A 14,616-nucleotide genomic window follows, 5' to 3' on the forward strand; every position below is an offset into this window, starting at 1 on the left:
CCGCCTGCACCTGGAGCTCGGGGAGCCCCAGCAGCAGGAGGTTCACCTTGAGGAACACCAGCTGCTCCACCAAACCAGGATCCAAGCCAGTGCAGTGGGGTGTCACAACATCCGCAGTCATGCTGAACACCCTCTCACTTGGCACACCGGTCGGTGGACAGGACAGATATTCCTGGGCAACTGTGGCCAGATCCGGCCACATCGGGGTGCAGGTTGCCCAGTAGGCCAAGGGATCACAGTCCAGGGGGGCTCCACAGGCTCAGCAAGATAGGCACAGTGTCTGCCTGATCCTGGAGTCTGGTGGGTCTGGACCCCCTAATGTTTGTCATGGCCTTAGCCCATATTGGCAGCGCTTGTGGTGGAGGGGAAGACTGGCTCGTGGATGGCAGGCTGGGTTCAGGCAGTGGATCCCCCCGTTTCATTTCCCCCCGCCTCCGTCGCTTTCTTAATAAGTACCTCCCTCCAGTGACTCAGTGTCTTGCTGCCACATATGGTGCCTTTCACCCTTGGGTCACAGATGGCGGCCAGCACATGCACTGTGTTGGGCCCCAAGTGTTCAAGCCTTTTCCTAAGGCCCTCCTTCAGCCGGCTCACCAGTGCCTGCACATCTGGCGAAAGCGGCCTGCCACAGCCAGGAACACTGACCCCCAGGAAGCTCTCTATTTGGCTGTGGAGCTCCTTCACTATGGGGACCACCTAGCTGAGGAAGGCATCAGCAGCACTGAGGGTCTTAGTGGCCTCGAGGAAGGGCTTGAGGGACCACCAAGATCCGGGAGATGGCATCCCACTCAGCTTTGGTCAGGGGGCCACTGATCCCAGTCTCCCCAAGCAAGACCATGGATAGCCTTCTGTTGCTCCACCAGCCTCTTGAGCATCAGGTATGTGGAGCTCCACCGAGTCTCCACATCCTGGATGATTCTGTGCTGAGGGACATTTAGCTCTGCTTGTTTGTCCCACAGCATCTTGCCCCCTTGATGCTCCAGTGGAAGTAGCCTGACACCTTCCTGCATCTGGAAACGAGCCTGCTGGTGCTGCTGGCGCCATCACCGGCAGCCCTGTCCCCCTCCAAGGCATCCCTCACAATCAGATGTAAATTGCATGCCACACAACGAATACCAGCAAAGCTGGCATCACGGACTGCCTTGACCATATTGGCCTCATTGTCGGTAACCATGAAGCTGTGGGTGAGCTCAGCCTGCCCAAAGCCCAGCCATCCCTGCACCATGCAGTTCATGGCCCCCCTTATCTCTGCTACTGCGTGGGACTCATCTACCACCTTGGCGTGAAGGAGAGCCCACTGACGGCCTGACTGGCCACACCAGTGCCCTGTGAGGGAGAGGTACGCATGATCTCCACCCCAGCTGCTCCAGATGTCTGAGACGAAGTGTACGGTCACCTGTGGACTTGCCTTGTGCAGCTCCTCCCTCAACTGCTCCCTGCATGCTTCATATAGGGAGGGCACTACCATCCTGCTGAAGGTGATGCATGCAGGCACCTGGTAGGATGGAGCCAGCAGTGCCAGGAGCTGCCTGAACTCTGGCCACCCAAGGGTGAAGGGCTGGCCATCCAGAGCAAGCTTCTCCCCAATGGTCTGGGTGACCTTGCTCACATTTGCAACTGGTCCCTTTTGCCCCCAATGTTCCAGGGTGCCCTGCCTCTGCTGTGGGGGGACGGGGGCTGTGGAGTGAGCAGAGGCCATTCCTGTGGCAAAGTGGTGGTACGTGTGGAGATGATTCAGCATCTCCGAGGTGGTCATGCGCTTTGCTCCCTTGCCCCTGCTGATTTTGGCTCGGCAGTGCACAGATAGCAAAGGTGGGATCACCTGTCAGCTCATAATGATCCCAGACCATGCTAGTACTAGGCCTTTCCCTCTGGCATGCGGGTGCAGCTGTGGATGCTGCTGAACTCTCCCCCTCTTCAGCAGTCAGAGGCACAGCAAGAAAAAGTGTGGACTCAGCTGAGCCGCTTGCCTTCAGCTGTACAGAGGCACCTTCTGAAGTGCCTTCTGGGAAAGACCTCGTGGACTGAAAGGAAAAAAACTGAGGGGTGTCAAGCATAAACTCGACTGATTCCCCCTCCTTCCCCAGAACTTCCCTTGCCAGGGCACTGAGATCCAGATGCGGCACCAGCTCTTCTTCTGGCGCTGGAAGGCTCAGCATAGGCAGTGACACGGGGTGGAGCGCACTGCTGTGCTGGTTGCATGGCCTGCATGGTGTGTAGCCCAGGGCCTGTGACTGGTACAGCATGAGACCTCCAGCCCTCGGAAGTTGGACAGACCTGCTCCTAAATATCTACAGGTGCATCTAGGGCTCTGCACCAGCTCCAAATGGCTTCTGTGCAGTTTCTAAGGCCCTGATTTTGCCAAGAGATACACACAGACAGATACCTGCACTCCTGTAGAAACTACAGACTACACAGAAGGCCTCCATGAGGAGAAGCAGCAGCCCACACGCACTGTATGACACAATTCCACATGTACATATCCAACAGCAGACTGGTGACAGATTGGAAAAAGCTGACATACTCCTTCCCATAAAGTCTTAAAAAATATAGGGCTGACCATAAATATTTGTTGTTTTTCATAATTTTAATTCTAACTACTGCCAAACGTTTACACTTACGCTTATATATACACGTATCCAAGTCCAATTGTGAGAAAAATTAATCTTGGTGATATTCTCATTCCAGCAATAAAGTCTCTTGACCAAATTAAAGACAATGAGCCCAACTGCCCAGGCCTCCCATCATGTTCATGTAGGTTCAGAACAATATATCTTCTGATGTTTGACCACTACGGAGCCCTTCACTCAACTACCACTCCAGGAGCCCTTTGCGCTTTATGTAGCTTTATCTGTCTGGCCCCTGAAGCCATGTCATCTGACCCTTGGGGCTCCTCACTGGTTTGAAATTTTGGTGGCACAGAAGCAGTTGCCTCTCTCCTACTGCCAAATTTCTTGACCTGTGGAGAGACCCATGAGCCGAAAAGCATGGCCCTAAGTCAGGAACGGGCAATTATTTTGGGCGGAGGGCCATTTACCAGGTTTTGGCAAGCTGTCAAGGGCTGCATGGGTAGCCCTGCCCCTTGACAGGTTGCCATCTTGTGACCAGAAGTCCCACCCCCTAACCCCTGACCTTTGCCACCAGAAGTCCCTCCCCTTGCTCCCATAAATACTCCTTTCAGCAAGGGGTTTTGCCATCTCAGAACCAGAAAAATATCAAATTATATTCTAAAAAGCAAACATCTACAACTTTCATTAATTTGATATTAAAAATATTTTTGTCCTGATTTACATGCGCTTGTGTAGTGTACACAGAGGTGACTGCACAATAACTTAAAATGAAGTCTTATTCTTGTATATTGCGGGGGGCGGGTGGGTATAGGCTTGTGAGGGCTGTGGGTGTGTGTGGGTATGTGGGGTACGGGGGAAGGGTCGCTGGGGTTTGTCTATGGCAGTGTGAGGGGAGGCGTAGATGCATGTGTATGGAGGGGTGTGCATGTGGGACTTGCCCTATAAACACACACACACGCACTCTGCCCTGTGCCTGCAGACACGCACCCACCAGCACAGTCCCATGCTCCGCAGTCCAGGAATGCAGCCGGGAGCCACTGCCACATGGTGCTGGAGCAGGGCAGGGGCAGAAAAGCAGGGAACTGGCTGGGAGGGGTGGGGCGGGGCTGGGCTGCTCAAGTCTGCAAGCCTGCTGAGGGCTCCCTCTGCATCCTACTGCCCCTGGCTCCAGTCAGGTTTGACAGGGAGCAAAGGCAACTAAATATAATTTACTAAATTTTTTAGGGGCTCTGCGGGCCGGATAGAATGGCCTGGAGGACTGGATCCAGCCCACAGGCCGTATTTTGCCTCCCCTGCCCTAAGTGCTACACTGAGTATGCAGAGCAGCATGCGGCCTGATCCGAGCATGTGGCACCAGGCAAGGGCACCACAGGGTGTCAGGGCTCAGTCTTGCCACATGGGGCCCGATCCTTGTGAGTGGGGCCAGTATGAAGCCCAATCTGAGAATATGGGTGCCAGCTGAGGTACCACACAGGTCTTGATTTGGCCTTTGGATTGACCCCATGTCACTCATCTGGGTCGCAGGGCCCCACTGTACTAGTCATTTGATGGAGTCTTTTATAAAAATATGAAATTTTAAGTCAGCCAAAGTTGTTTGTTTACTGCTTAATCTCTGACCCAGTGAGGTGCTTGGCATTGGGGAATACAGCAAATATTTTGAAGTTTAAACAAATCATGGGTGGGTGTCAGAAGAGAAAAGCATTTATTGTTGCAACACCAAATGTTTTCAGCTTTATTCTGCAGTCCTACATTAAACTCCTTGGCACAAAACAATCAGAACTCCATGGATCAGAACCCTAAGAGCATTAGAATAAACTATTCCACAAATGCAGCAAATAGTATTTTGTGCATTATAAATTAAACAGATCTCCATAAACTCCAAGGCTAATGGGGCCGTGGCCAGGAATGACCTTTGTTTATGTCTATGATAAAAGGTGTTTCTGTTTTAAAAGTGTGCTAGGTGACATATTTTGTAAACTAAGAGGTGAGAGGGACAAATAGTGTTTGGTTTACCTCAACTAGCAAATACTCAATAACATACAAATCAATTTAAGATTGGGGTTTTAAAATCATCCCAATCTTAAATTGATTTGTGTTTTAAAATCTTAATGCATTTTATAAGAGACAACTGATCTGTTTTGAAAGAGAAAAGTAAGATTTGTCTTGACCAGAACATTAAGGTGGTGTTAGAACCTATAAGCAGAGGTAAAACCAGGATCCTTGTTGATAATGCCTCTCTGCCTAAAACTGGTTATTATTCTTCACTAACCCAAATGAGGTCCCCTTCTACATGTTATATATATTTACACAATTAATTGGGTAATTGAACAGTTTATGCCACATGTGTCGTAGCAGGAGGCATAATTGTGAATCATATACCAGATCCTATCATACCTTTACCTGAACTTTTAGACGGGTCCTGAGAAACACTATGAGAAATACATTACAGATGCACCATAAGCACTTCCCACACCAGTGCTGAACGGAGTCATAACTGCATCTACTGTTTGATAAAGGCCTATTTTTGTTTGTACTGATTGTACAAATGGCATACAACAGAGATAAGGGCTTGTGTGCACATGGAAATTACCATAAAATGTGCTTTAATACTCCAGTGTCTAATCCACACCAACTCCCCAGGTGCAATTCACTTTCAAAGTGGCATAAACGATTTTATACTTTCTGTACACAGAGGACATAGACAGTCAGCACAGAATAGCCAGCATGCTGTGGAATTCACACCCCAATTAATTTCAAAAGAATGTTCCTGTTTAGACAAGCCCTAGCTTTATAACAGGAAGTGAAGACACACAAACATAAAACTGCTTTAAATGAAAGATCATGAATCACTGAAGTATGAGTGCTTTGCCATTAGTGGGGCACAGATAAAAGATTTTCTTGACTGATACCAATAGCCAATGATTAATGCAACCGTATTGGCTGATGCCGATCTGATAACTGATATTTAGTAATAGTACAAAGCATTTTAAACTACTGACATAGATAAACCATTTTTGTTTGTTCTGCATTTATAACACACACACCTCCTGCCTGCTCCAGCCCTAGATGAAGGAGGAAGTGACCTCGTTATTCCAACGCATGTTGCTCCCTCGCCCACAGCTCCTACTCGTAGCCCCACTCCCTGTGCAGCCCATGATGCTGTCCTGGGTGGGTGGAGCAGACCCTCACACAGACAATGGCGCCAGGTGTGTTTGGAACCCCAGAGCACACCACTGCCTCAGCACCAGCAAGCCCCAAGCAACCGAGCTCCCATGGCTGCCCCACAGAAGCCACTTTCGTAAAGGTGGCCAATGCCTGGCAGAGCAGAATGAGCCTCACACAGTGCCTTACTCCACCCATGCACAGCCCAACATTTGTGGCAGCCCTGGTGCTCAGGCCCCTGCAGCATGCACAATATTGCCATAGCAGCAAAAGCAGCAGGAACCGGTAACAGTCCCTTTGCTGCTGAGCACAGCATCCTGGGACTGCTCCCCAGCACCTCCTCCCCCTCCCACTGCTCACTGGGACCTGTAGTCTGCCACGGGATCAGGCCAGCAGTGGGGCATGGGGACCAGACTATGCTTGCAAAGGTATTCTGGGCACAGGGCTGTAATTATCAACTACAAAAACCAAAAAAAGCTGATAGCCGATAATGATATAATTTCTCCTTTTATTGATGCCGATCTGATAGCCAACCAATAAATCAGTGCAGCTTTATTGTCTATTACACTATTAACTGGAATAGGCTTTTTTTCCTTCTAGAAACACTTGCTTCTCCTCCACCCACCTTTAACAATCCAGCAATAAAGGAAGATAAACAATGAAAGAGAAAACAAATCAAGCCTAGTTAACACAGGCTACTTATACATTTACATATACAAAATAAACACCTTTAAATATGGGACTCTTCTCCAGCAGATTAGCTGTTTCTTAATGAATTCTGTGCCACATAAATATAGACTTCATAAGACATTTCTATTTCCTAAGAGGCCACAGGCAAGAAGTTGCAGAACGAGAGAGCAGCTTGTAAGACTTATAAGCTTGCTTTATCAATGTCAGGCTTCAGAACTCAGACCTGTGCTCAATTTAAAGAGTCCATCATTTCAGAGAGACTACTCATCTTAAATCCATGAGGCACAGCTATGCCTATATTCTACTATGGGTATTTCCCACGCTGCTGGGCTTTGCTGGTTGACGCATGGGGCTGGGAGGGAATCCACTTCCCTGCCCCACATACCTTTTCTGCTATGTGTCAGGTGTGTGTGGGGGTGGGGTTTAAGCCTTCCTCAGAAGCACGGGATGCTGGCTGTAGCCAAGAATGGGAATCTTGACTGGGGTGTGCCAGTACTCCTGCTGGGATTTAGAGCCAGAGGCTACAGGGTCTTGCCCTTCCATTCAGGGTGGGACCAACTGCCATATTTGGGGTCAGGAAGCAATTTTACCCTATGGTAAGCTTGATATGGACCATGGGGTTTTTTGTCTTCTTTTGTAGCAGGGGCCATGACTCTCTATCTGGAATCTCTTGAGTATATTTTAACAATCTTTTACAGAAGCAAGACATTGGCTGCTGTGGCAGGTTAGGGTGTTATGTCTTGTGCTGAGTCAGGGTTGACAGTACTTTTACTAAGAGATTACATAATGGATTTGTATAGGATGGTTTGGATAGGGATGATCCTGCCTCAGGCAGGGGGTTTGACTAGATCAGAGGTGGGCAAAATGTGACCCATTGGCTGCATCCAGCCCACCAGGCAATTTCATCTGGCCCATGGACACCCACCAATTAACTGTACCCCACCCAACCCACATGCTTTGCACTCCCACCTTCATGCGCGGGAGGGCTTCAGCCCTGGCTGCAGCTTCAGCCAGCACACAGCTTCTGGGTGGGGCCACTGCTACAGCCACCAGGGGATCTGCTTGGCTTCCCCAGTCTCCAATGGCTCCACCTCATGTCCCTGCTGCAGCACTCACTCTGGGCAGCAGGTAGGGAAGTGCAGCAGGCAGGTAAGGAGTGCAGCACATGGGGCTGGGGCTGGTGGGAGTCCCGGGGCATGAAGCGGGAGCACAGAACCCAGGTCCAGCTGGTTCCATCACATGGGGCTTCCTGCAGCTCATGTGCAGCTTCTGGGACTTGCCCACCTCTGGGGAGAAGCCCCATGCTATAAATCCATCCATCTTCCTACTCCCTACCTCCACATGCAGCATCCAGGACTCTGCTGGAAGTGGCAGGAAGCCCCGCTCCCTGCTTCTCATCTGAGTCCCAGAAGCTGCACATGGCAGCAGAGAGCTGGGCTAGGCCACTGGCTCCATTGTGCGGGGCTTTCCCCAAGTGGCACACAAGTACTGGGAGTTGCACATGAGGTGCAGGAAGCCTTGTGCGACAGAAGTGGGCTGGCCTGGCTCTGCTCCTTGCCGCCACATGCAGCTTCCAGAACTGGCTGGAGCCACGTGCCACCAGGTGTCAACACTTACACAGGCCATAAACACTCTGAGGGTCTACTGATGGCAGAGACTGTCTCCTGGGGGGATCCCCATAATCTCTCACCCACCCTCATACCTCAAAAAACCCATATACCCACAACCACACCCCCCACAAGCCCCCAAACATACACCCCCCCCACATATACTGCCACACCCCCACCCACATCCCACCATACACATCCCACACACTCTTCTACACACAATATACAAGAGTAAACTGGGATGGGAGGCAGAGGTTGGCAGGAATGGGGGGGCAAGCAGGCTCAGGGAAGGAAATCAGGGGGTTTTGCAAGGGAACTGGGGGGACAAATGGGTCCATGGGGGGACTGGGGGCAGGCCAAGTCCACAAAAGTGATTGGGGGAGCAAGCTAGGACCACAAGGAGGTACTGATGGGGTCTACAGGGGGAATTAGCAGGGAAGGTAATATCTGTGAAGGGATAAGGTGGACCGGGGAGATCAGAAGGGCTAGAGGGACCAGGGGGGATTAGGAGAGATCAGGGGGCAGGCCAGGTCTGTGGGAGGGATAAGGGGGACTAAGAGGGTTGGTGGGGTCTGGGAGGGTTTGGCAGGATCAGGAGGCTTGTGAGGTCCACAAGAAGATGGAGGGGGGGCTCTCTTCCCCAACCCCAGGGACAGGAACTATTTTTAGCCTCCAACCCTCCCACCCCCAAATGAACAATCCTTCCCAGAAAAACAATCCTCCCATCACAACTGACTTCCTATTTCACAGCATCAGCAAACACTGGAAAAAACTGGCACCAAGAGCAGCTTGAGATAGGAAGTTTGGTAGGCTTGGGGTACAGGGGGATTGGGAAGTGGCTAGCTGCCTGGTCCATGATGGGAGCTGTCTTTCTGGGGGTGAGGTAAAGGAGCCAAGGGAGGTGCTAAAAATAGTCTAGTGTTGAGAGGTGGGTAGGAAAAGTGCAGTCCAGACGCTGGGGCCAGTGGCTGGCCTTTCCCAACCCAGTGCTGTGCTAGGAACTGTACAGAAGTTCAATTAGATCAGTCTCACTGGTATAAGTTAAACTACCTCAGAAGTACTCCTAACTTCAACTGGGTCAGCCATTTTTAGACCAATATAACCTTCCTGAACTTTTGTACAGTTCACACTTACATCACCTAACTAGGGATCCAAGTGTAAAGGTCCACACCTGGGCAAACTGAATTAGATCAGGTGGCCATTTTTAGTGTAATTTAACCTCCTGCTACCCACCTTGAACATCTGTGTGTATTATATACGTCAGAATCCCACTGGCACAATGAGAATAACTATACTTCTACTAGACAGTGGCACTGCAAAGATGCATTAAAATCTGCTGCATCTCTACAGTAACAGGAGCTACGTAACTACATACAAGTTCCCTCTAACCTTAGCAAAAGCAACTCTAGTTTTCTGAAATCTTCTTATAAGATTTCTAGGAGATTTTTTAATTGTTCTTTTAAAAAAATAAAATAAAGATTTGACTTAATAAATGTTGGGATCCAAACATTACTCAAGTTCATTAGCACTGCAGTTTGGTTGTTTCAAGACTCAGACTCTCTTATTATTTATGACTTATAAAGGCAGCTGTTCCTTAAGTTGGTCACTAGTACTTATAACACTATATATTAAATAATAACATCATATATAATAACAATCATTATTAATAATATAATTAAATAAATAGTACTAAGTCAATCATTAATACTTACAATATCGTATGTTAAATACTTATTAAATAATGATATATTATTAATACTAACAGAAGCATACTGGCTTCTGAAGAACACACAAGACACCAGCAGACTCTCCCAATGCCTGAAGAAGCGTGCTTGTGCCTGAAACCTTGCAAACAATTTTTCCAACTATTTAGTTGTTCTAATAAAAGATGAAAAGAACTTTGTGTCACTAATATTTAGACACTACTGTTATGTGTTTATACAAGCAACTAATCAGTGGATGCATCTACATGAGCTGCCCACTGCACAGTTGTTACTGCGCAGTCATTTAGTCCCTGCAAAACCAAGTACTAAATGACTGTGCAGTAACCGGTGTTTCTGCGCACTAGCATCCTGTCATGGCTGCCTAGTGACGCTTATTGTGCAGTAGCTCGTTACTACTATGCAGCAGTGTTGCATCACAGTTTGTGCCCAGCAACACTACTGCACAGTAAGCGTCTCACATAGACGGGGCCAGTATGTACCATCTATCCTGCCCAATTCACATAACATGCAAACCTGTTAAAATCAGAAGATAGTCAGTCTGACTTTTAGCTCAAATTGTTGACGCTCATGTATTTTACCTCAAGATCCCTGGTTGAAGATTTGGTAATGGACAAGATGCACATTTGTGCAGTACCTAGTGCAATAGGAACCTTGGTCTGTGATGACAGCACTATGTGCAGTAGTACAGGTTCAGCCACAAACAAACAATAATATAATCTAGACCAGTGTTTCTAAAACCTGTGGGTCACAAGAATATATGAAGGGGTCACGAACAAACTTTAAAAATGGATTAACAAGCTTTAAAAAAATGGTTTATCCTTTAAAGGAGAAAAATGTAGGAAACCATGGCTTTTCCCTTGCAGGCTGGCAAAGTTCCAGCCTACAAGGGGCTGCTTGGGGCTCCCCATACCCCCACCCACTCTAACCCCACACACTCGGGGACTAGGGCCTGGGGGCAGGACTAGCCATTGATGCTTATAGGTGGGTCCTGGTACAAAAAAGGTTGAGAACCACTGATCTAGACAAAGCTGAAAACAGGCAAAAACTCAATAGTGAAACTATCAAAAGAAACTACAACATCACTCAAACACTACCAAAAGAAACTTGATTTATTTGAAAAGCAGGGGACCTAGCAAATCTTCATCATCTCTGTGCTCAGCTATCTGGCACCAGAACAAGGAGCATTACTGTACTACATGGGAGAACATCAGTTAACAACAAGCGTGCTTTAGCCAGCTGACAGCCCTATAAGTTAAGGTTAAAGCAGATAAAAGAAAATCTTTTAATCCTCCTCCCCGCCCCCCCCCCCCCCCAAATATATTATGTTCTAGTGCATACGGTTTGCTTGGAAGAATTAAGAGTCACAAGATAATTCCAGCTGCATTAAAAAAAAAAAAAAAATCAAAAAAAAAAATCACATTAACTGGAAAGGGTTGATAAAAGCATCTCTTTCATCAAGAAAGTCTTGAAAATTCCCAAACTTCTCTTTGCTATGTCTGAAAATCCATGACAGGAAAGAATCTAATCAGACCCTTCTTAAGATACAAGTATAATTTGAATGAGCTATTGTGCAGTGGAAAAATTAAATAGTTTGAGGTTTGTTTTTTGTGGGGGGGGGAAGGGTGTGAAGCGTTGGTGAAGAGAGGGTTCAAAAGATGTGTTGCTATTCTACAGTCTGATCAGACAGATGGACAGACTAATGTCAATCTGTGTGTATAAAACAAAACTGCATTTCTCAAGATAAGTCAGTAGAAATTTTAGAAGGCAGTAGGAGAAACTGGAGTATAACTTAGACCCAGTGAGTTCAGCTAGAACTGGATGGGGCTGAGCACACAAAAAAAGTTTAAATTTAGTTGTTCATTTGGTTCCAAACTCTCTCCCATTATTCCTGCTAAAGTCAACAAAAAACTAATATCAATAGGAATGATTTCCTGTATAAAAATGATCTTATATCTTATGTATGCAAAAAATACAGGAGAATCTACTGGACTGAACATTATATGAGACAAGATAATAGCTGGCAAGTGAGTCTGACATGGAAGAGGGTCAAAGTTGGAAATATGACTTCATCTGCTGTTTGAGTGATGAGGACTTAATAGGAGATAACTTTTCTGTCTGCAGCTCTTTTAGCATGGCAATGAAAACATATGGTTTCATATCAAGCATTAGGTCCAGAAGGAATTTTGGACAGAGAACTGGAACTGCACCTTAAAAAACAGTGACATTCCTCACAGAAGGCTAGAAAGGCCAGTGAAGAGGGGGAAAAAACAAACTTTCAGGATCAGAGATAAAAGACTCCCTTCCCAGCACTGCAGCATGCTCCTTAAGGTTCATATTCTTCTTGATCTGAGCAGACTGTACTGCAAAACCAAAAGCTTGTCTTAGTGATGAAAAGGGTAGCAGACCAGCCAAGAGAGAAAGGGGAAACTATTTTCAAAGCATTTAGCTCAAATGCACTATCAAATATGGGAAAAATTAAATCTTACCTGCATATTTTGTGGTGTTTAATTCATCCATGGACCAGAAGCAGTAATCAAAGGCAAACACCTGCAACAGAACATGAAAAGATAAATGAAGAGCTTCCCAGATACAAGACACTTCTGCTGTGAAACACTACACACTCATACCTATTTGAATGGCAGATGTACCATGTGATTTTCACAGGTCCTCGAACAGATCTGGAAAGGGCTCCATCAACAATACTATACTTTGGAAGCCTTGCAGAGGTTCAAGAGGTCTGGACTGCCATATACATTATAAATAATTCAAAATACTGTTTAAAAAGACTTGTACAACCATAGTAATGAGGTATGCAGAACACTTAAAAAAAAAATAAAGGTATCTGAGCCACATTTATCCTCCTGTATTTAAGAGTTTCCCCAGAGTTGGTTAATTCAGTTTGTTCCATGCAGGGAGAGTAATACAGGTAAGGCCTGTAGTGCTAAGGTTGCCCGACACTCCCTAACATAAGATGCTGTTTTCAATTGCATAGCACTTTGCCAAGATGAATATTTGATAGGGCTGTGCGAAGCTTTGGTTGCCAATTCGATTTGGAGCAGATTCGGCCCAACTTGGTGGCTGAATCTCTGAATTCAAGTCAGAAGACCAATAAATTACTGGTACCATGTATTAATCACTGAGAACTAACCAATACAATATAATCAGTGCTTTAGCTTCAACACATCTGCAACAAGAATGACCTGCTGCACTAACCTGCAATTTTAAAATGACGGTGCGGGAACCAACTTCCAAGAGAAGTGGTGCTGGCTCCTACCCTGGGGGTCTTTAAGAGAAGGCTAGATGTACACCTTGCTGGGGTCGTTTGACCCCAGTACTCTTTCCTGCCATGGCAGGGGGTCGGACTAGATGATCTACTTAGGTCCCTTCCGACCCTAGAAACTATGAAACTATGAAAAAATGTCCAAATGGATTCAAAGCTTCTGAATCAATTCAGAAAAGATTTCGAGAGATTCAGAGATTTGGGCAGTCCCCACTCACCACTGCAGGGAGCTGGACCCAGACTCTGTGCCAGGAAGTGGAGTGGGGGAGGGGGAAGGGGGCTGGAAGAGGGGACTCTGTGGGGACCCACACCAGGCCCCATCCCCTGCCTGCTCCCCCAGCCCCTCTGAGCACCAGTTCAGCGGACAGTGATTCATTTCAGTGATTTGAATTGCTGTCCCAAATCAATTTGGCTGAATCTTATTTGGAGATTCAGCTGCCACTGAATCGGCTGAATCTCTGAATCGAAGAGGCCCCATCCCCTGTCCACTTTCACAACCCTGTCAACAGCTGCCCTGCCCAGCCCCAGTGTCTGGGCACATAAAGGGGGGAAAAAAAAAAAGCTACAATGGCCACTGGGGCTTCTGGGGGCCTGTGGCAGAGCTCCCCATGAAGTGTGGGCCAGTGGGGATCATCCCCCTGCCTGGGCAGGAGCTGGTGAGTGCAGGGCTTTTTAAAAAAAAAAAAAGTGCCAGTACACTGGGGCTGGACAGGGCAGCCATTGATGGGGCTGGGAGAGCAGGCAGGGGATGAGGCCTGTTCAATTCGGAGATTCAGCCGATTCAGTGGCAGCTGAATCTCCTAATCAGATTCAGCCAAATCGATTTGGGACAACAATTCAAATCACTAAATCGAATCAGTGTCCCCTGAATTGGTCAAATCTGAATCCAAAGCAAATACTAGCCACTTCACACAGACCTACTTTGAGCTGAATGCTCATGCCAAGAGTCTATTTCAGGCTGTTTTGTGTTATTGTTTTTTGTTTGTGGGGGAGGTGGAATTTAAGTAAAAGTAGTTCAAGCATTTCTGAAAAGCAAAACAAAACAATCCATTCTTAGAACTTTTCAGGTAGCTGTACCATGTATTAAGAAGAATAGTTTGGCATTTAGTGAGGGCTGTGTCATTTGATGTTCCTTGAAATGTCATAAATTTGGCCAAGTCATAGGCCCTTTAAAAATCTCCATTTGCACATGCTCAACAGCAACCTCTTTGATTTTAGCTCAAAAATCTCCCCAAATTCCATGCATGCTAAGTATATGCCAGGCCATCACAGCTCTCACCTGCAACCAGATTGCATGTGCACTGTCCCCACAAAACAAGGAAGCTCATGCCCAGAGCTACAGTGAAGCCTAATTTCCAAGTAGCAGCTGTTCTCACCTACTCTAGACCAGACACTGGACCTGAGAACATGGAGCCTGGCTCTCTTGCATTCTCAATTTCTCCTTTGCTGGCACCCAGACAGTGTGGAGGACAATGAAAACCAGTCTGAATGCCAAAGGGAAAACAGCTAGACAGAATGTGGAGATAAAAGATAGACTGAAGAAAGAAGCCTGGTCAATCTGGGATTTGAAGACTGAACATGAA

The 14,616-nt window shown here is 47.1% G+C and overlaps 1 protein-coding gene across 7 annotated transcripts in view; it reads right to left on the reverse strand.

Annotated features, from left to right (window-relative positions):
- KIF13A (kinesin family member 13A) overlaps positions 1-14,616 on the reverse strand; it is a 197,382-nt gene that overhangs the window by 94,793 nt on the left and 87,973 nt on the right. For all 7 annotated transcript variants that reach the window (XM_090039264.1, XM_090039265.1, XM_090039263.1 and 4 more), the window contains exon 4: positions 12,240-12,300. In XM_090039264.1, the coding sequence (XP_089895390.1) occupies positions 12,240-12,300 (61 nt within the window). The remainder of the gene's footprint in view (positions 1-12,239; positions 12,301-14,616) is intronic.

This window comes from Crocodylus siamensis, chromosome 3, assembly GCF_052110815.1.
Source record: "Crocodylus siamensis isolate JL-2025a chromosome 3, ASM5211081v1, whole genome shotgun sequence".
NCBI classification, from domain to species: domain Eukaryota; kingdom Metazoa; phylum Chordata; order Crocodylia; family Crocodylidae; genus Crocodylus; species Crocodylus siamensis.